This window comes from Rhinoraja longicauda, chromosome 5 (genome assembly GCF_053455715.1).
Source record: "Rhinoraja longicauda isolate Sanriku21f chromosome 5, sRhiLon1.1, whole genome shotgun sequence".
NCBI classification, from domain to species: Eukaryota; Metazoa; Chordata; class Chondrichthyes; order Rajiformes; family Arhynchobatidae; genus Rhinoraja; species Rhinoraja longicauda.
Window position 1 is genome coordinate 24254963 of NC_135957.1, and position 23617 is coordinate 24278579.

A 23617-nucleotide genomic window follows, 5' to 3' on the forward strand; every position below is an offset into this window, starting at 1 on the left:
ACGAAGACAAAGGAATTGTCTGTCGACCTCCGAGACAAGATTATGTCGAGACACAGATCAGGGAAAAGGTATAAAACAATGCTAAGCAGGTCCCGAAGAGCACAGTGGCCTCCGTCATTCTTAAATGTAAGAACTTTGGAACCACCAGGACTTTTCGTAGAGCTGGCCGCCCGGCCAAACTGAGCAATAGGGGGAGAAGGGCCTTGGTCAGGGAGGTGACCAAAAACCCGATGGTCACTCTGACAGAGTTCCAGAGTTCCTCTGTGAATATGGGAGAACCTTCCAGAAGGACAACTATATCTGCAGCACTCCACCAATCAGGCCTTTATGGTAGACAGAAGCCACTCCTCAGTTAAAGGCACATGACAGCTCGCTTGGAGTTTGCCAAAATGCACCTAAAGGACCCTCAGACCATGAGAAACAAGATTCTCTGGTTTGATGAAACCAAGATTGAACTCTTTGGCCTGAATGCCAAGTGTCACGTCTGGAGGAAACCAGGCACCGCTCATCACCTGGCCAATACCATACCTATGATGAAGCATGGTGGTGGCAGCATCATGCTGTGGGGATGTTTTTCAGCGGAAGGAACTGGGAGACTAGTCAGGATCGAGGGAAAGATGAACGGTGCAAAGTACAGAGAGATCCTTGGTGAAAACCTGCTCCAGAGCGTTCTGGACCTCAAACTGGGGCGGAGGTTCACCTCCCAACAGGACAACGACCCTAATCACACAGCCAAGACAACGCAGGAGTGACTTTGTGACAAGTCTGTGAATGTCCTTGAGTGGCCAGCCAGAGCCCGGACTTGAACCCGATCGAACATCTCTGGAAGGACCTGAAAATAGCTGTGCATCGATGCTCCCCATCCAACCTGACAGAGCTTGAGAGGATCTGCAGAGAAGGGAAAAATTACCCAAATACAGATGTGCCAAGCCTGTAGCGTCATACCCAAGACGACTTGAGGCTGTAATCGCTGCCAAAGGTGCCTCAACCAAAGTACTGAGGAAAGGGTCTGAATACTTATGTAAAGGTGATATTTCAGTTCTTTCTTTTTAATTACTTTGCAAACATTTCTAAACACCCGTTTTCACTTTTTTATTATGGGGTATTGTGTGTAGATTGATGATTAAAAAAAAAAAGAATTTAATCCATTTTAAAATAAGGCTGTAATGCAGCAAAATGTGGAAAAAGTGAAGGGGTTTGAATACTTTCTTAATGCACTGTATATTTCCACCTTGTTGGCGAAACAGTTCAACCTAACCCATTCCAAGAAACTTTTACCAAGAGGATTTTTCAATGAATTTTAAATTTGTTTCATTACCTTCCAACCAGTTGTAGAAGGATTCGCCTGCAACAAAGGTAAATCACAATTTATGACAAAACATACAATTCATCTTCCCACATTTATTAATGCAAACATACCTCACTGTACTATACCAATTCCTTTTCCTTCGCTCTCAAAGACGTGAACATATGCTTGAGAGCATGCTAGCATCATTAACTCTTCAACCAATTGGATTATGGTCATGGTCATGTGCAAACTCAAACCAAAATTGCTGGAACATTGTTTTGGACCATTCACAGTCGAACTTAAGCAGTTCACAATTAAAATGCATGTACATGCATCATCCAGCAACACCTACTAAGCAACTAGCCTAATATTCCAATCAATGAATTAGACACCAAGACCAGTTGCACCATCGTTGCTCCAACAGACATCTGAAAAACAGCACAGTTTGGAAGTCAAACTGGTAAGCTTTCTGGTCTACCTGGGTATTTCCAACTCCATATGCAGCAGTAATGAGAACAATCAGTGTTTTTCCAAAAAACAAGTTTGCGCTATTCTTTTTAAAGCTTTGAGGCACAAAATAGCCATTTATGCTTCACTTGGTCACTGGTCAGCACATGAAACTACAAATAAATACTAATGCTTATAAATTGAAGGGAGACACAAAATGCTGGAGTAACTCAGCGGGTCAGGCAGCATCTGAGGAGAGAAGGAATGGGTGACATTTTGGGTCGAGACTCTTCTTCAGACTGATGTCGGGGAAGGGGCGGGACAAAGATAGGATGTAGTAGGAGACAGGAAGACAGTGGGAGAACTGGGAAGGAGAGGGGAAGAGAGGGACAGAGGAACTATCTGAAGTTAGAGAAGTCAATGTTCATACTGCTGGGGTGTAAATTGCCCAAGTGAAATATGAGATGCTGTTCCTCCAATCTGCGCTGGGCCTCACTATGACAATGGAGGAGGCCCATGACAGAAAGGTCAGACTGGGAGTGGGAGGGGGAATTGAAATGCTGAACCACCGGGTCTTTCCCTTCCCATTCCGAGTTCTCCCACTGTCTTCCTGTCCCCTACTACATCCTATCTTTGTCCCGCCCCCTCCCCTGACATCAGTCTGAAGAAGGGTCTCGACCCGAAACATCACCCATTCCTTCTCTCCTTAGATGCTGCCTGACCCACTGAGTTACTCCAGCATTTTGTGTCCACCTTTGATTTGTACCAGCATCTGCAGTTATTTTCCTCTACATACAATGCTTATAAATGTCTCAATCCTGCAGTTTTTATTTCTAGTGCAAGGCAACATAGCTATCAATAAATACATTTCTCATTACATTCCAAGCAAATTTGTAAAAATAAACTTTATCAATGCATTACACATGAAATAAACAAGTTCGTAAAGAGTATCAAAATGAAATTAATTACTTGTCTAAAAGCAAAATATGTTATTTACCAATTAATATACAAATATGATTTCGAAACCTTTAAGGTAAAAACTGTATTTAAACCATGCTTATGCAAATAGTTTATGTTGCAAACCAAATACAGAAGTTTTTACACATACACATTTGTAGCCATCTCTTCTGTTCTTACCATCGTCATCTCCTGAAAGAAAAGCAGGTAAAGAATGAAAATCAGGCCAATTAGCATTATTATTTACTAAAATCTAGATCAATATATAAAAATGAGAATGATTGTTCTCTTAGCCTTGCAGACATACACAAGTATTCTGCTGAAATAATTCATCTGCAAGATGTTACCTCCACCCGAAAGGAGGTGCATTGCAGCCTTATATCGTGACTTCACTGTACATAATCCAAGCTTAATCCAATGCTGCATTGCTACAGGATCACTTGAACCAAGATCTGCTTACTTGTCCAGGTGGAGGCAAAGATACCATTGCAATATTTGAAGAACACTGAGCTGTATCTTTCAAAGTTTGCCTAGTTTTGAGACCAATAATCTTCACTTGACAATCACTAACAATAGATTTGCTAGCCACTCATCTCATGGTTATTTATTGGTTCTCTCTACGTAGGAATGGCTACAACATTCAACTAATGCACTTCAAAGAAAAAAAAATCAACAGAAATCCATGATATATTTGAGATGCACAAGGTAAAAATAATTTTTTTCTTTCTATTCTTGCATTCGATTTTTCTAGAGCAACTAGAGTACTAAAGGTGAACAATAAATACAGCCTTCACAAGAAATAATAAAAAAACTGCTTTTCCTGAAGAGAAAAATATGGTAGACGTTAATATAATTTAAAAGATATATACACAAACTCACCTCTGCCAGGTGTCAATGGATTCAGAGGGCGATAGACAGATCGAGGCCTGCAAAAGATTTAAAAAAAATTAATTTCATTTTTTTAGTAATGTTTGGAACACTATATCTTTCACTAGTTATGGACTGGACTCTTGACCAGATTGAAAGTTCAATGGACACTGTCAAAAGTAACAGCTCTTTGTTTCCTGACTGCTATTGATCCATTAAAAATACCGTGAAAAATATCACAACGCATAGCAAATATAATTATGACATTTAAAAGACACCTGGATAGCTACACGGGGATAGGGAAGGTTTGGAGGGATATGTACCAGGTGCAGGCGTAGATCGAGCTTGGTTAGGCAAGGACGAGTTAAGCTTGGTTGGCTTGTACGGGTTGGCCCAAAGCCCAGTTTTGGTGCGGTTTTCCTCTGACTATAAATTTTGCCATGGACTTGGCCCTCCTCCAATCTTAAAAAACTCCCAAGGATTACTTTCGTCCAACTCTAGCCATTGAAAATAAAACAATGTACAAAAGAACTATTTTGATTACATATTGGAACTATCTTATCTACATGCCAACAGCAATAGATATGGCAATAACCAAAGTGTGCAACTCATTCATTTTACAGGAAGAACAAAATTACTTTGATTTATCAAGAGAATTATTCAGGGTGAGGAACTTAAGAACACGAAATGGGTCATTAACATCGACAAAAATTGAGATTTCTGAGTAGGACCAATAGAAAACTGAAGATTTGGACTGAAAGACTGATAAACCTTTTTTGTCCACTGATTGCAGGGCTTTTTTTAAAGATGGCCAGAAAAAGAATATTGACGAGGCCACTAACATAACTACAAAGACAAATATCCAGAATAAGTACATGTTTTCTCAGCTAGAATTCAAACCCCACACCTGCTATGGGAAAATGACAGTAATTTATAAAAGTGTTAAAAAAAAAGAAATTAAAAAGGAAGTACTTGAAACAGTTCTCTTCATAGATGCTGTTCCACACCCTCCAAGCTGACCAACCCCTGTAACCAGTGTAACGCTCAGGATTCAGGAGGAGATCCACATATTCCGCATCAGGAGACAGCTCATCTATAAAGGACAGATTAATCCGTTTCAGAAAATGCATTTTTTACTTCTAAAAAAGCAACAATTGAAAAATACATATTTTGATATATCTCATGATTTCCTTCATCAGAACTACAGACAACAATGGGCATGTCAGGAGGTAAAGAGGAGCATCAACACAAGCAACAACTGGAGACAAAAATAGACATAAAATGCTGGAGTAACTCAGCAGGCCAGGCAGCATCTTTAGAGAAAAAAGATAGGTGACGTTTCTGAAGAAGGGTCCCAACCCGAAACGTCACCTGCTCTTTTTCTCCAGAGTTGCTGCCTGATCCGCTGAGTTATTCCAGCATTTTTTGTCTATCTTTGGTATAAACCAGCATATGCAGTTCTTTATTTCTGCAGTGCTAGCTCGAAGGGCTGAAAGGCCTACTGCACCTATTTTCTATGTAACAACTGGAGACAAGTGATTATTAGATAATGAATTAAAAAGATAAGCAAGACAGCTAGAAACATAAAAAGACTAAATTAAAAAACTTAATGGAAAAAAAGTCAAATGATAAAGGGAAGAGAAAGTTGCGAGTGCATAAAGTAGACAATATTAAGAAAATACAGTCAGTCTGACTTGAACGAAAGGAAAAAGACCAATAAGTCAACATGGGCTGAGGCAATCTGCTTGTCTTGCCTTCAAACGCTTTACCACAAAACATCCAAACCATTATCTCAGCTCTTGCAACAGACCTGTAACATGACTGGTGTTCCTGCCTTTAAATGACACAGAGCAGCACAGCCAAGGTCTAAAGTTAACACAATTTGTGGTCCAGCCGAAGTATGTTTATGAAAAGAGCTAAATATTCCTGTTGTGTTCAAAGAAGACCAAAGACAGGAGATTGGAGTGGAAATGTGATAGAGTTAAAACAGTGAGTCACTGGAAGATTGGTGTTAAACAAACACAACAGTAATGCATGTGGTCATCTAATCTCTACTTGCTCTTTCCCAAATTAGAGCAGCAAAAACAGTATATTCGATCACTTCAAACTATACCATAGTCAATTGGAGACGCAAGAAATTGTAGATGCTGGACTCTTGAGCAAAAAAACAAAGTGATTTGGAAATTCATCAGGTCAGGCAGAATGTGTGGTCGGAATGGACAAACAATATTTCAGATCAGGACGCCTCTTGAATCTAATGTAGTAGGAGGTGAGAAATCTAAAAAAGTGGTTTGGGTAGGGCAAAGCTCTGACTTTGACTTGCCTGACTGTGCCCCACGCCCACCTCTCTTTTTGAGCTATCCAAGTGGCCTACTGCCGTTGCTATTTTCTTATGTATTATCAGCACAAATATGAACTTGATCAACATAAATCCAGTATTACTCAAAGCTATAATTATTAAACACACCAATTGTAACTTCATGATGGACAAAGTAATTTATTTAGCAACTGCAAATAGCTGGGCTTACCCCGAGTAACAACCTAGAAAGTGAAATATGGCTGATGGCTAGTTTCTTTGATAGAAGTGACCACATGAAGCTGTAATTGGCCATCCACTTTGTTATTTTGGGCATTGAGAAATCTATTCACCTGTAGTTATATTTAAAACAAATAATCTTGAACCACTTGCATTGTGTAACAGCGATTCCCAAACTTTACCACCCTTTCTGTATAGATTATTTTCTGAATTAACTGGCTCTAATTTTGAAACAATGCATCGACATTTTAAAGTTTAAAAAATGGCTTCTCCATTTACCCTGGCCATCAGCCGTGCTCGACGACACAATGGGACCTGCCCGAGTGATGGCCAATGAGGGAGGTGGAGGGGCGCCCACGATGGCCGCCGGGGGCACGACCCGCCAGAGTGACAGCCAAAGAGATTGGGGGGAGGGGGCTGCTGAGTCATCGAGCTGCAGCTGTTGCTGAGTCGTAGAGCTGAAACTTTAATAAATGCGCTCCCCCACCGGGAGGACCGGCACCTCCGCGCCTGACCTTCCTCCTGTGATATACCGCGGCGGCAGAGGGTCAAACAAGATGGCCTTTGCCGCCGAGCTGCATTTTCAACGTCACAATGGAAGAAGGTCCGCACGTGCGCAGTTGGGGCCCGTTGATCTAATACACATGCTCCCCGACTTACGATGCTTCGACTTACGATATTTTGACTTAGCGATGGTGCAAATGGCAGCGACAAGTACCTCGCTTCCGGCCACGTGATCTAATACAGATACTCCCAGACTTACGATGCTTCGACTTAGCGATGTTGCAAATAGCCGGGGGGGGGGGGAGATAAGGGGGGTTGAGGGGGGATGGTGGGTGAGGGGAGTTTGCACGGAGGGTTGCCCGCAGGAGAGATTTGGACCCATCGGGTCCACGCCCATCTAGTTATTTTTTTAATTAAGAGTCAAAATCACATTTAAAATAATCATTGGTCAATCTCATGGTACTACTGCTGAAAATTCCAGACAAATTTTCAAGCAAAGTGGATTTTGGTGAGTGTGTTCATTGGAAGACAAAGTGCAGCTCCCAGGTATAATTTGTATATTATTTAATTTATTTAAATTATATATTATGTCATTTACATTTGCAATGAAATGTGCAAAACAGCTACAACTGCCATGCTTCCTGGCAATGTTTTGACCAATATTTTAATGTTTATGGTTAAAGTTCATTTTGCCTTGAATATTTTGAAGTATCGTGGAATCCCGAGGCATAAACACACAGAAAAACTTACCATCAAGTTCACAAAAATGGTCTTGTGCATCATCATATCTTGCCCAATCAATGAAAGCCTTTTTTGTTTGGTTACTACAGACAAAGAGAACAATCTGAGACAGAACTACAAACACACAAACCAAATACATTGGGTAAAACAAATGTTCAAATTGTATTGCCCAGCAAATTGATGAATACAAATTTACTTTATAAAATACACAAAGAACAATGGGAAAAGTAAACTTTAGAGCCTTGTTCTACAGAACTATGAGCTGCCAAAATGGGCAAATATTCCTGTGATAACTGATAGAAAACTTGATTGGCAGTTACTGCTGCCATGTGTGCTGATGTAACAAAAAATACTGGAACATTGTTTATTTTAAATTTGCAATATTATCAGGAAGCTTTTACTGTTCTTCCAAATCCATGTAAAAATATTAATTAAAAGTATCTAAAAGTTGAAAGAAAACTTTTGATAAAGTGTGGTTTGTGGACAGGAAGTGCATACATAGATAGCTCAAGCAAGATTTTTAAATGATATTTTACACAGTAAAAAGGAATAGCAAAATAGAAGCTGATATTTAGACTTTTAATACATCCAGCAAAGTCTCAATGTACAAATTTTTAAAATATACCTAGTAACTTAGTGTCAAGACAACAACCTTTCCCTCAATGTCAGCAAGACAAAGTGATCGACTTCAAGAAGTGAAGCAGCACACATATATTGATGGCGCCGAAGTAGAGATGGTTGAACGCTTCAAGTTACTTGGAGTAAATATCACCAGCAATTTGTCCTGGACCAAAATGAAGCAATAGCCAAGAAAGCACACCATTGCACTTCATGCTGTTTCGGCAAGACCACCAGCATAATCAAGGACATAATCATAACCCAGGACACTCCCTCTTCTTCCCTCTCCCATCAGGCAGAAGGGCAAAAACACTTACCTCCAGATTAGAGACAGTTTCTCCCCAGCTGTTATCACCAACTAGGGAGTGGTTCTGACCTACCATATACCTCATTACTGTAGGTTTGTAGGCTAATTGGCTTGAGAAACAGGGCCTTGATAAACAAAAGATAGTCCAAGGGTCTATCCTTGGACTATCTTTAATTTGACTTAATTTGTTTAGCTTAGTTTCGAGATACAACATGGAAACAGGCCCTGTACATTAACACTATCCTACACACACGAGGGACAATTTACAATTTTATCAAGCCAATTAGCCTACAAACCTGTATGTCTTTGGAGAGTGGGAGGAAACCGAAGCATCTGGAGAAAACCCACGCAGGTCATGGGAAGAACATACAAACTCTATACAATACATCTTTATTGTCATTGTACAGGGGTACAACGAGATTGGGAATGCGCCTCCCATACGATGCAATAAATTAATTAGCTAATCAGTATTAATTTAAACAACCCAATGAAATAAATTAGAAACAGTTTTAAAACAGAATAAAGTGCAAGTAGATCGGTGCCGGTTCACTGTGCGATGTGACAGCTATGGCCCTGGGGATGAAGCTGTTCCTGAGTCTGGAGGTGCAGGCGTAGAAGGCCTTGCAGCGTCTGCCCGATGGTAGAAGTTCGAACAGACTATTGCAGGGGTGCGAGGAGTCTTTGTGAATGCTGGTGGCTTTTCTGAGGCATCGTGTGTTGTAGATGCCCTTCAAAGCTGGTAGCTGTGTTCCGATAGTCTTCTGAGCTCTATGGACTACCCGCTGAAGAGCTTTCCTTTCTGCCTCCGTGCAGCTGAGATACCACACAGGGTTGCCATGTGTTAGGATGCTCTCTATGGTGCAGCAGTAGAAGGTCGTCAGCAGCTGTTGGGGTAGACCAGACTTTTTCCAGTGTTCTTAGGTAGAACAATCGTTGCTGCGCCTTCTTGACCAGCGCAGCAGTGTTAGTGGACCATGTTAGGTACTCCGAAATGTGAGTGCCCAGAAACTTGAAGCTGGACACGCTCTCCACACTGACTCCATTGATAAGGATCGGGGCGTATTCCCTGTTGTGTGACCAACGGAAGTTGATGATCAGCTCCTTGGTCTTGGAGGTATTTAGAGACAGGTTGTTATCAGAGCACCAGTCCGCCAGGTTCTGCACCTCCGCTCTGTAGTTTGTTTCATCACCGTTGGTGATCAGCCCGATCACCGTTGTGTTATCTGCAAACTTGACAATGGTGTTGGTGTCGAATGCAGGAACACAGCAGTGTGTGAATAGGGAGTAGAGTATGGGGCTCAGAACACAGCCCTGTGGTCAAGTCAAAGTCAAAGTCAACTTTATTGTCAATTTTCAGTTAGTTTACACAGACAGAAAATCGAAATACCGTTTCCCACAATCCCGAGGAATAAAGTGCATTAAATTAAGTTAAAATTAAAAAGGCACAGCAAACAACAATCAATATAAAATATAGTCACTTCAATGAAAAAAAAGATGAAGATGAATATATTACAATAAAAAATAATGAACAGTAGTGCAAAGCCTGTCCATAGCAACGTTAAAAAAGTGTCTGGTGCTGGATGTGCGTGTGTGTGGGGTGTTAAAGTCCAGGTCCAATGGGGGCAGGGGAGAGAGGAGGGAGGGAGGGGAGAGAGTTCAGCATCCTGACAGCCTGGTGGAAAAAACTGTTCTTTAGTCGGGTGGTGCTCGACCTCAGGCTGCGAAACCTTCTCCCTGAAGGCAGGAGGGTGAAGAGGCTGTTGGAGGGGTCACCCACAATGCTCAATGCTTTACGGGTGAGGCGGGTGGTGTAAAGGACCAGGAGTGTTGGGAGTGAGGCGCCAGTGATCCTCTCAGCAGTGTTCACTATGCGCTGCAGGGTCTTACGGCTGGAGGCTGTGCAGCTTCCGAACCACACAGTGATGCAGCTGCTGAGGATGCTCTCAATGGCGCCTCGGTAAAAAGTGTACATGATGGGTGTGGGGGCTCCCGCTCTCTTCAGTTTGCGGAGGAAGTAGAGGCGCTGCTGGGCTTTCTTGGCGATGGACGTGGTGTTGTTGCTCCAGGAGAGATCCTCGGTGATGTTCACCCCCAGGAATTTGGTGCTGCTCACCTGCTCCACAGCAGCACCATTGATGGTCAGTGGGTGGGGGTGTTGGGTGTGCGTTCTCCTGAAGTTGACAACAATCTCCTTTGTTTTCTCCACATTCAGGAAGAGATTGTTGTCTGTGCACCACGCGGCCAGCTGGTTCACCTCCTTCCTGTAGTGGGTCTCGTCGTTGTTGCTGATGAGACCCACCACGGTTATGTCGTCCGCAAACTTGACGAAGTGGTTGGAGCTGTGGGTGGGTGTGCAGTCGTGGGTCAGCAAGGTGAAGAGCAGGGGGCTTAACACACATCCTTGTGGGGCCCCCGTACTCAGCGTGATGGTGTCCGATGTGTTGCTGCCGACCCGTACAGACTGGGGTCTGGCAGTGAGGAAGTCCAGCAGCCAGTTGCAGAGAAGGGGGCTGAAGCCCAGATTTGTTAGTTTACAAACCAGCTGCTGGGGGATGATGGTGTTGAATGCTGAGCTAAAGTCTATGAACAGCATCCTAACATATGAGTTTTTAGTGTCCAAGTGGGTGAGGGCTGGGTGTAGAGCAGAGGAGATGGCATCCTCAGTGGACCGCTTAGCTCGATATGCAAACTGAAACGGGTCCAGGGAGGGGGGGAGGTTGGATGTGCCGGTACTAAGGGTGCTAGAGGAGGACAGGTGCAGGCCCATTCTCACTGCCCGCGGTCGCTCCAGCAGGAAGTCCAGGATCCAGTCGCATAACGATGAGCTGAGGCCTAGCTGGTGGAGTTTGGTGATGAGCTTGGTGGGGATGACCGTGTTGAAGGCAGCACCCGTAGTCAGGATTGAACCCCGGTGCTGGCGGTGCTTACATCTGGCGCTGCAATGTAGCAACTCTACCGCTGTGCCACCATGCTGCCTTGCACTAACTGTTATTGCCTTTATCTGTAACTGTGGACAGATTGATTGTGCAGTCATATATAGTCTTTCCCCAGACCGGATATCAAACAACCAAAAAAGGTTTTTCACTGTACCTCTGTACACTTGATAATAAACTAAACATAAAATTCACAAATAGGAGCAATTAAATACAAGACACATTCATAAAAGTATTCAGGGATAGACAGTCAGAGGGGAGACAGCTTTCTCATAAGCGTGGTTAAAAAATTATGAAGCTTTTGGATCTCTTTCCAAAAGGTAAATCAGCAATAGTACATTCTGCTGATGTTTTTCCTGAAAAGCTTTCCCCATGTTAGACATATAACATGCTTTGTCAACACTACATGTCATAGAGGCAGTGTTGTGTTTCTCCTGCCAGGGGTGTTACTGATATTGCCTTATGAAATGCCCTTTCCACAACTTTACCATCCACGTCTAAAAATTTAAAGTTAGTTTAAAGTTTTATCCACTCATGAATATCATGAAAAATTGTATTTTGCACCATCACAAATGGAAAATTCCCAGTTTCTGCTACATTACTACAAACAAAAAAGAAAGTGGGGATGTTAAACACCAGGAATGGGCATCAAAACTACACCTCTCATATTTTTGAAAGTATATAAACCCTATCTTCAAAGTGCATAAAATGTTCATACTTAAAGAAAGCACTTTGTTTTTCACAACATAAAGGGTAAAAGGATAAGAAGTAAATGAGCAAACTGAATTAGAGATCGGGTCAATAGCTGAGTATGGAAGGGCAACACATGCAACGTTCTGAATGACTACATTGTGTTTATACAAAATAACCAAATAATATTAAAATAACTGCAAGGAATAAATCACCTCAGCGTGCTGTTGACAGCGCCCAGTTTATTTGCCTCCTCACAGTCTTGCAACTCTTCTGCATTCACTTCCTTATAATATTAACAAAAAATAGTAAATCAACAATGCCTGAAGTATTTACAAACCAATTATCTTTACTGGTTATAACTAACAAATAAAAATATGAACAAATTTATGTATTAGCTTCAGAGAATGCACACAATCTGGATTTTCCAAATTAGGAAATAAGTATTGATAGATTAAGAATAAACAGATTTTCTGTGGTATTCTCCCATTTTAGCTGAAATTTATCACAGTATTACATTCCCAGCTTTCTGTCAGAATGATAAAAGTTAGTTCAGATATTCACTTACTTTATTGTAATTAGCTGCTTTAATCCCAATTGGTATCTCACTCTAAAAATGAAACAAAGTGTTGAAATTGAACACACATTAAAGTAAGATTTCACAACAAATTAAGAGCATAATATATTCATCCATCCATTATAAATTGTTTCAACTGGTAATCATATAACAAAATAGATTAGCTGAAAATAATACGAAAAAAATGTTACAGAAATGTTAACTACTCCCTAAAGGTTACGGGGAGCAGGCAGGAGAACGAGGTAGAAAGGGAAAGATATATCAGCCACGATTAAATGGCAGAGTAAACTCGATGGGCTGAATGGCCTAATTTTGCTCCTATGACTTAAAGAAATCATATGGTAAGAAATTATGATTTAAAAAAAACCAATCAACACAAAGTCTTCAAACCTGCCGGATAACAGATATTACCTTGTTTGAATGAAACATTTTTCAGGTCAGGACCTTTCTTCAGACTCAGGAGAGGTTTCAACCCGAAACATCGCCTCTCCTTTCTTTCAAGAGATACTGTCTGACCTGCTGAGATACACCAGCTCCCTGTGTTTCAAACAAAATTCCAGCATCTGCAGTTCCTCGTGTGTCTGTTTATCTTATTTGAGGCATTGAATTAGTATTTATCTCTTGGATACTTTATTGATTATCATATTCATCTCTTTTCCAGTTTAACTGTTCACATGGGGCTTCTTCAGATCCCTGTACTATTGACCCTTATGTCAGGTCACATTTTATATTTCAGTGTTTCATTTCATCAGTGCACTCTCTTACCAAAATTGCTTTCTCAATTTTCTCTGCTTCCAGATTACGATGGGATTTGAGGAGTGAATAAGATACTGTTAAGCAACATTTCATGAATGTTTTGAGCAACATTGACATACAAGTATATGCAAGTCTTGTATAAAGCAAAAACCTTTATGCAAGTCTTGTATAAAGTATAGACCTTCCTTACCATTAAAAGCAAAGAAAAACCCTGCAAGCTTACATTTGGAAAAGAAAATCAACTAAATTATTTTTCAACAAAGAACTCCATGCCAGCAACAAACTTCAACAATGTATAATTTACACCAATGATTTTGTTTTGATAATGCTGCATGTGATTTTTCTAAATTTGCAGACATCCCAGACCAATCCCACTTATGTGTGGCATTGTTTATATTTATTTGTTGTATTGTTTAATATGCCTGTAACATATTAATGTCATTGTTCTCGCCCTGGTGCGCATATGGCAACTAAACACTCTTGAATCTCATGACAATGACGTGATGACCAACTTCTAGGTCGCTAATATTGTAATAAGTTAATAGATATGAAATGCCCACCCACATATTATTATTTTCCAATTTAATTGTGCTTTAAAGAGACTAAAGGTTGATCTCTTGAGTGAATTTTAATAATAAGCAAAATTCTGGATTTGTTAAAAATCAAAACTGGGAATTGGGAACAAACAGCCCAACATCAACACCAAAACCTTCATACCATAGCATTAAAAAAACATCTTTACCTCAGAACAAGGCTCCACATGACAGTCGCTAATTGAACAGTGTCCGTCATTTAACCAGAAGGGACAGGGCCGCTTCAAGTTTACCTATTAAAAGAAAGTGAACATTGTAATTTGAGCAGCTATCGTATAAACTATTTAAAAATATACCCAAAAGGCACCATAGAGAAAATGAGCAGGATCAGGGAAAGAAACAGGGAATGTTATAAACCAGTCAGTTCAAAGAGCAGGCATTGGATATGATTGGTCTGATGAACAAATCCTTCTTCACCTCCCAAAACCATTTTGGAAATAACTAGGTTAAAATGAAACACATTGTTTAATGCCATTACTCATTGATACGGTAAAATTCAGATTATCTTACTATATGACATTATACAAATCCATGATTTGCATTAAGCTTATCAGTGGCAAATGAATTTCAATACAGAAAGATGAAAAGGAAAGGGAAAATGTACACAAAATTAAGATGAAAAAAATGTATTCAGGATTTGGTCAAACTAAAATCTTTACCCATTCTTAATCCTAAACCAGCCACTTCAAGCTTATTAATCAGATCTGTCTTACTTTAAAGCAAGACAGTAACCAATCATCGTCTGAGGAAGGGTCCCAATCTGAAACGTCACTTATCCATTCTGTCCACGGATGCTGGCCTGACCCTCTGAGCCATTATAAATCATTAATGTCAGTGCCTACTCCAAAAACATGGTAATCTCAGAAAACTATTCCCTATACGAGTTATTTATGAAAATAATAATTGGAATCTATGTATTTATACATTGTGTAGCCACAAATTGAATGTTGTACACATGCCAATTTATTTATACATGTACACGATAAATCAGCAGTCAGCTTTACCTAATATCACAAGTGAATATACTTCTGCCACAATATCCAAAAACAGTTCATCTGTAACCATGGAATTACTACAGAACAGCATGCATTTCAATGCACGTTATAAAAAATATGGTTTTAAGCAAGTATCTTACTTTGTAATATCTGAAGTAGTCTCTTTCTTGCAATTTTTTCAATTTAGGAAAGATCTTGTAACTGTTGAAGTCATCAATACTTTCTATGTCGCAGAAGCAATCATCCAAGACACCTGTCAGCTATAAGAGATAACAAAAATTGTCCCTAGTGGGTGTAGGATAGTGTTAATGTACGGGGATCGCTGGGCGGCACGGACTTGGTGGGCCGAAAAGGCCTGTTTCCGGCTGTATATGATATGATATGATATGATATGATATTTCATACGAGATGCATTTATCTTTTTTTTTTCAATAGTTGCACAACAAGCCCATCAGCATTCAAACAAAAGCAATTCTTTCAGATGTAGACAATATAACAGACTATAAAATTGCTTACCAAAACAAAATGGAGAATAAAAAAAGGAAAGGAAAGTAAAATAATCTACTACAAAGATGTTTTGATTGGGTTTACTTCACAACTTAATGTCACTTAAAAGGAGGTCTACCAGCATTCAACACACACTGGTATTTTCTTTTGAAAATAACTTGTTGTGAAAGGGCATGGTCATCAATTCTCCATTTAGACACAGCCAAGTTTGATTCCTGCATACTTCAACAGCTTTAAAATCTGAAGCATTGGTAACCCAGCTGTCAAAATTTGCTTTAGTTACTTTCTCAGTAGGACTTGCTATGCCTGCTTTCCTCTCATCTCCCTGCCCAAAGACAGAGCGCGTGCAGCATATTCCACTCACCGAGGATACGAGCTCCAATTCCGCCATGGCGGCTATGATTTTAATTTCGTTATTAAATAAATCTGGATTTGAGATTTATTTTAATAAGAGCAACCATAATTGTTGCAGAATCCTTATGATTCACTAATACCCTTCAAGGAAATTTACCATTCTTATCCAGTCTGGATATTTTACAGATTATGCATCTTACAGATAAGATCAAACATAGAAATTAATGTAGATTAGATACGATCAAATGTAACCACAGATGTTTGACTTGTAGAGGGTGTAGTGTCTTCAGTGTAGCAAGAATATTGTCTATGCCAAACTTACATTTTGTTATAAAAACTTATGAAACAAACTGCCAAAAAACAGAGCTACCTGGAACTCAGTAGGCCAGGCAACATCTGTGGAGGGAAATGGACAGATGATGTTTTGGGCCAGGACGCTTTTTCAGACTAAGTAGAGGGGAGAAAGGGTGGGACAAGAACTGGCAAATCAGAGGTGGATCCAGCTGCAGAGGAATGATTGGTAGATGAGTCTGGTGGGGGAAAAATGGATATTGCCCATCATCCAGTTCCTTTTCATTCACTATCCCTCCTCTTTGGTTGTATATTTTACTTCCCATCTTCCTCCTTTATAAATTTCCACATATGCACCCTCTTCTTCTCCACCCTCTTCACCTCCAGCCTTTGTTACTATCTCCACCCATCTCTCCCCCACCCGGCTCATCTATCAATCAATCCCTCCTCACCCAAATCCACCTAATATTTACCAGTACTTGCTTCACTCATTCCCCTCACCACTCTCTACCAGCTATCTCCTCTCTACTTCATCAGTCTGAAGGGCCCAGAACCAAAACGTCATCTCCCATTTCCACTGAGTTCCCCTCCAGCAGTTTGTCTTTTTTTTGCTCCAGCATCTGCAGTCGCAATCTCCAATGTGCTCACATTTTGTTACACTAGCAATTCAGTCAAACTTCTTGTGGTTTAAGGTACTTAGTTAATCTGAAGTATCTTTGGAGAAGGAAACATTAACAGAAATTTTGTATGATAAATATTTTCCCCAACATAATACTCAATGTAAATTGGTTATTCCTTACAATAACTGATCTATTTAGGTATCCACTCTTCACGAAATGTTAAGTGGATGATGATACAGCAGTTTAAAAAGTAAGCAATAGATTTTGAGTTATTCTAGCAAAGCTAATCATCCTGCAACAAAAAAATTATTTTAGAATGAGTGCCTCACCCTTTCAGGCCAAAATCACGGAAGACAAGTTAAGAATGCAATTATTTTTGTTTACATGAATGCTCAGATGGTGAATGCAGTCAGGGCCCCAGTGCATTGCACAACATGGGATACAACGAACAATTGTCAACAATCTGTAAGATGAGGCTTTGGGAAATATCTAGACACCCCGTCATGCACAACGCAGTGAAGTACTCGAACACCGTCTGCTGTTTTTGACTGCAATTAGATACACCCAGCATACCTTCTAAAGCAGTACATGTGATGGAACAAATTTGCAGCAATACCTGCTACACTCCTCTAGGGACAACCTAAAGGGATCAGGGGGTATGGAGAGAAGGCAGGTACAGGCTACTGAGCTGAATGATCAGCCATGATCATATTGAATGGCGGTGCAGGCTCGAAGGGCCGAATGGCCTACTCCTGCACCTATTTTCTATGTTTCTATGTTTCTAACGGATAATTTGGGTTCTTAACTGCTGGCTGTGCCTGCATCCTAACTTCCAATTACATATAAACATAGCACAAAAAGTAAGGAAATTTGTGTTTGGTAGATTATTTCTTTGTTGTAACAATGCTTCTTGGCAATAAATCTTATACCGTTGGAAAGCCTGTTTATTTCCCTTTTAAATGGTGCCACATTTGTAAGGAACATGCATTTGTGGGATGAGCAGCAGAGCTGATGTATATGGGTTGCGCCCATGAAAAATTTGGCAAATCTTCTCTGCCAATGCCAAACAGCTTATTCTGCTGTTGCTATTGACTCTTGTTTTGAGCTTCTGGTACTCCCAGGTGCTGACAATCAGGTGCCTGATTGGCACCTGATTGGCAGCATCTGTGAGCATGGGCCCTGCTACAGTGGTCAGTAGGTGTCTGCTCCAAGAATCGGCATGCCACGTTTGACTGATCTGGATAGGGCCCGTGCGATAGGGCAACTTCAAGCTGGTGTTCCACAAAACCAAGTTGCGGCATTATTTGGAGTGAGCCCTAGTACCATCTCCAAAGTGAAGGCCAAGTTCCATATAACGGGGGATGTCAGAGACAGGCCGTCCCAAGAAGACGACACCCGAAGAAGACCGTTTCCTCACCCTGTCAGCACTTAGGAACCGTAGGCTGTCTTCTACAGATTTGCAGTCAAGGTTTGCAGGACGATATGGCCGACGGCTCTCTGCCCAGACAATTCGGAACAGACTGCACGCAGCCGATCTCCGGTCTCATAGGGCTGCCAGGAGGCCTGCCATGACTGCCCTTCACCGTCAGGTCCGTTTGCGCTGGTGTCGGCAACACGTGCACTGGAACCTGAACATGTGGAGGAACGTTATGTTCAGCGATGAGTCCAGATTCTACCTATGGCAGTTGGATCATAGGGTCAAAGTGTGGAGAAGATGCGGTTTCCTGAACCTGTGTATTTTTCCAGTAGTTTAAATACATGAGCAACATCAATATAATACAATTGATGCGTATTGGATAGTGGTATTCAACCAATGTGTTTACGTGTCACTTGTGTGGACTTTGGCACAGCATGGGAGCCAAGCTTGAAACCAAATCAAAAGTTGTAACTACACTTAACCCTTGCAAACAGCATGTCCATGACACCTCACAAACTCAGGAAAAGATCAAAACATAATTCACACTGCCAAAGAAAGTTCAGAGGACAAGGGAGAACAAACAACACCAACAAGTATTTATAGTATCTTTAACGTTAAGATCCAAGGACATCAGAAGATGCAATTTAAATGAGCAATCGGGCAAAGTATTAGGAAGGCAGAATCAAATTTTGGTCAGGGATGGTATTCGGGATAGGGCAAATGTTGAGATGCAATTTCAGATCATGAGGTATAGATTGCTGCCAATAATGAGATGAAAGGAAGGGAAATGCAAATCAAAAATAGAGTTAGAGGTGAGGGAATGAAGTTGAAATGTTTGGAAAACCAACAAATCAAATTTCTCATCCTCGTATTTCAATATCTTTTATTATGTGTGTTTTATTTTGTTAAAAAAAGCAGTGAATGTAAAATTCTGTATATATTTCATACTTGTCAATTTGGCACCATCTGGTTTAATTGATACAATCATTCTATTAAAAAGGCTAAAACATAAAAGATGGACTTCGTGAATGAAAATTTAAAATCAATGGCTATGTACTACTCTGCACAGCACCTTGAATGCAGAAAATATTTCAAGATGCTCACTGGAATAATATTTGATGCTGAACCACATAAGGGAATACAATTGCAACCTCCAACAGCTCGACAAAATGGCAGCTATAAAGGAAGAAATTAAAAAACATGCAAGTAATGTTTGCTGGGTGCACAAGTTCAACCTTGGTTGCAAACAGAACATTTCAAATTAAACCAAAACATGCAATTATTCTGAACACTGGCAAATTACTAACTAAAGCCTTTTGTAACAGAATATCTGTTAAAACACAGATGCACTGCTCAAATTTGCCAAAACCAAGTCGACAAGCATACCTCATGATATCTTGAGAACACAACTTTGTTATGAGCATTTACCCTTAACGATATTCTAGTTCATCGACGTGTATTTTATGTGTAGGAAAAAGTCTGAAGGGTCTCGACCCGAAATGTCACCCATTCCTTCTCTCCAAAGATGCTGCCTGTCCCACTGAGTTACTCCAGCATTTTGTGTTTACCTTCGATGTATATTTAATATTTATGTTTTTCTATATTTTTAGAATTCAAAGTAGACATCAATATCTGCTGGATCGTCCACATTTTATACTTTTGAGTTGTTGAATTGAGATTACACTTTCACTAAAATATCAAATGGTACTATTTTGACAAGCAAGGAGATTATATCTAGTGCCTTGGCCCATTATTTATCCCTCATTCAGGATCACAGAACCGATTACCTTTTTATCATTTATTGCTCCTTGCATTAGCATTATTCCTGTATGAGAACAGTGATCACATTTCGGTAGTCCTGAACGACCCCGGGTTGTGAAACGTGTTCTAGAGATGCAAGTCTTACCATATTGTAAAATATCATTTCAAATTCATGAAGATGCATAAATAAACAAATGTATTTGTATCGAAACGAACCTTAGATCTATCGACATAAACTGTCAATATTTTAACGATATTATCCAAATCACAGACATGTTCAGGACTAGACATAAATCATAAACGTTTTATTTGTTTTAAATGAGTTGCCAGCTTGTTTTTTTTAATGCATGGGGCCGCCACCGCTTAATTCTGGATTTCTTTGGCTAAGATAAGGCTCTCTGCGCAGCAGTATATAATGACGTTTGATAAAATTCATTCAAGCTTAACAGAAGTAACAATATTTTGGCTAAATGAACGCGACTTTTTTTCAGTTCCAACGAAAGTTAAAAATAAATGAAATAAAACCACGAGACATGCATCCACTGAAAGGGAACGTCATTGGGGAAAAAGTTGCGGCGAGATGGATGGCAGTGTCGCGGAACAGGGCAGTGCAGTGCACAAGGTTAGCTTGTTTCTGCACCGAGCGAGCCTGGGGATGGCGACGTACCTGTCCGGTGAAGGTGTCGCCGGCGGCCCGCAGCGCACACAGGCTGAAGAGGGCGGCGAGTGCGGCTCGCACCGGCTTCATCGCTGCCGTGACCGTTAGCCGGGGCTCGCGGTGTCGCGCGCCGTGATCTTTGTAATCCGTCACTGACGTCAACGGTGGGAGACGGACCGTTACCCGGAGCTGGCGGACTGACTGCGATCGAGCCGCTGAGTGACTGATGGACACGCCGGTGTCATGCGTCGTGACTATCATGACCTTAGTCTCTCCCTACATCCCCGCCTTCGAGGAGGAGGAAGAGAAAAGTAGGCGGCGCCTCCCGCAATCTCTTCCAAAGGCATCATCGCCCTCCGCAGCTTCGTTCCCTTCAACAAGAGTTCTGGAATAGGGGGTCAGTGCGCAGGTGCGTCGCGCTCTGCCTCACGGGAATTGTAGTCCGATCTCCCCTGTCCCTTCATTCTTTGCGCCGCGGACGCCGACGCCCACATCACCAGCCAGCCGGCATCCCACCCTCAACACTCCACGTGATTTTCCCGGACAACCAATGGAGGTTGGCCACATCAAGTAAGCGGCGGCACCGCAACAAGAAACACCCACCCACATTCTGCCAAAGGGGGGTGGGAGCGGTGGGTTGTGTATTGTTATAACTATATTCTGCACCCTGGTGTTTTTCAACCTACATGGCTCGATTGTACTCGTGTACAATATGATTTGAGTTGACCAGATAGCGTGCAAAGACAAGCTTTTTTTACTGTATCTCAGTCCGCATGACAATAGTAAACCCATACAACACGAGTACGTCAGGATGGTATTCACCGACGACAGCTCAGCCTTCAACATAATACAAAATAAGTCCAAGATCCAGGAGTTTAGAGGTGGGCTTATTAGCGTTCAGATGTTGCAATTTTATTGCAACGGGTAACTGCTCTCCGCACCCTCTTCCCCAACACCATGCAATCTGGTGGGACATGAATTTGCAAAGAGAATTACATCTTCAGAAACGGAAAATTCTGAATTCTAAAGAGGGCAATGGAAATGCTAACTCATTTCAAATAGTTCCCCAAAAATGCCCAGCTGGTAGGTCAGCAAGCTTTTAGTTTAGTTACGAGATAAAGCATGGAAACAGGCCCTTAGACCTGCTGAGTTCGTGCCAACCAGTGATCACTGGTTCTACCCTGCATTCTAGGAACAATTTACAGAAGCCAACTACAAACCTGCATGTCTGGAATATGGATGGACCCCAGAGCACCCAGAGAAAACCCACGTGGTCACAGGAAGAATGTACAAACTCTGTGTAGACACCACCCATAGTCAGAATTAAACCTGGGTCTTTGGTACTGTAAGGCAGCAACTCTACGATGCACCACTGCATGTACAAAAAGAAAAGATAAGCCAAAGCTTAGGTTTCCTGAACCTGTGTATTTTTCCAGTAGTTTAAATACATGAGCAACATCAATATAATACAATTACTAGATTCAAGTGTAAGTCATTTTGCCCCTCAGCCATTCAATAAGATCATGGCTGATCTTTCACTTCTGTGCCATTTCCCATACTCAAACAGTCCTTTAATATCTTTCTTTTAATTTCTAAAAATCTATCTACTTCTATCTTGAACACACTCAGTGACTGAGCCACAGTCACTTTGGTTAGTGAATTCCAAAGATTCAACATCTTCTGCTTGAACACGGCCCTTAAGTCCTACCCTTATTTTTAACACTTTGAGGACCTCTTATGTATCCTCTGCATTTAACCTGATAATTCCATGTGAAGTTCAGACCTATTAGTTTTTTCATCATATACACAGGGGTACAAAGAGCAGAATGGTGTAAGATTGTAGTGCAAAATAATATTTCATAACAATAAAAGAATAACTGAAGAATATTTTTCAGATCAGAATATAACATTACAGCATCATAGTTACATCAAACATAGCTTCTTTGTCATTGTTATCAGACTTCAGAAAAGTCCTTCCATAAGTCAGGGCATAGTCCCGATCTTCCAACCTACCTCATTGCTGGGTAATGCAATAAAGTTAGACAATAGACAATAGGTGCAGTAGGCCATTCGGCCCTTCGAGCCAGCACCGCCATTCAATGTGATCATTGCTGATCATTCACAATCAGTACCTCGTTCCTGCCCTCTCCCCATATCCCTTGACTCCGCTATCTTTAAGAGCTCTATCTAGCTCTCTCTTGAAAGCATCCAGAGAATTGGCCTCCACTACCTTCTGAGGCAGAGAATTCCACAGATTTACAACTCTCTAACTGAAAAAGTTTTTCCTCATCTCCATTTTAAATGGCCTACCCCTTATTCTTAAACTGTGGCCCCTGGTTCTGAACTCCCCCAACATTGGGAACATGTTTCGGCCTCTAACGCGTCCAATCCCTTAATAATCTTATATGTTTCAATAAGATTCCCTCTCATCCGTCTAAATTCTGACACCATTCAGATGCCTTGTTGTTCTTGCCGCCAAAGTGGAACACCTCACATTTATCCACAATATAATGCATTTGCATGCATCTGCCCACTCACCCAACCTATCCAAGTCACCCTGCACTCTCAACACAGTTCACACTGCCACCCAGCTTTGTGTCATCCACAAATTTACTAATGTTACTTTTAATCCCTTCATCAAAGTCATTAATGTATATTGTAAATAGCTGCGGACCCAGCACCGAGCCTTGCGGTACCCCACTAGTCACTGCCTGCCATTCTGAAAGGGACCCGTTAATCCCTACTCTTTGTTTCCTGTCTGCCAACCAATTTTCTATCCATGTCAGCACCCTACCCCCAATACCACCTGCTCTAATCCTGCCCTCTAATCTCCTATGTGGGACCTTATCAAAGGCTTTCTGAAAGTCCAGGTACACTACATCCACTGGCTATGCCTTGTTCATTTTCCTAGTTACATCCTCAAAAAATTCCAGTAGATTAGTGAAGCATGATTTCCCCTTCGTAAATCCATGCTGACTTGGAACGATCCTGTTACTGCTATCCAAATGTTCCGCAATTTCTTCTTTTATAATTGACTCCAGCATCTTCCCCACCACTGTTGTCAGGCTAACTGGTCTACAATTTCCCGTTTTCTCTCTCCCTTCTTTCTTAAAAAGTGGGATAACATTAGCGACCCTCCAATCAACAGGAACTAATCCTGAATCTATAGAACATTGGAAAATGATCACCAATGGGTCCAT

The 23617-nt window shown here is 41.1% G+C and overlaps 1 protein-coding gene across 2 annotated transcripts in view; it reads right to left on the bottom strand.

Moving 5' to 3' along the window:
• The window catches only part of ero1b (endoplasmic reticulum oxidoreductase 1 beta), a 52646-nt gene that overhangs the window by 18697 nt on the left and 10332 nt on the right, over positions 1–23617 (bottom strand). Inside the window, exons 1-10 of one of the 2 annotated variants that reach the window (XM_078399128.1) lie at positions 20427–20788; positions 14950–15069; positions 13964–14047; positions 12457–12498; positions 12104–12174; positions 7350–7423; positions 4532–4652; positions 3572–3618; positions 2873–2884; positions 1319–1345 (exon numbers count right to left, since the gene is read on the bottom strand). In XM_078399128.1, coding sequence (XP_078255254.1) covers positions 1319–1345; positions 2873–2884; positions 3572–3618; positions 4532–4652; positions 7350–7423; positions 12104–12174; positions 12457–12498; positions 13964–14047; positions 14950–15069; positions 20427–20678 — 850 coding nt within the window. In that variant the 5' untranslated portion in view covers positions 20679–20788. Of the gene's footprint in view, positions 1–1318; positions 1346–2872; positions 2885–3571; positions 3619–4531; positions 4653–7349; positions 7424–12103; positions 12175–12456; positions 12499–13963; positions 14048–14949; positions 15070–20426; positions 20789–23617 lie in introns of those variants that run through there. The other variant, XM_078399129.1, reaches the window with a different exon arrangement.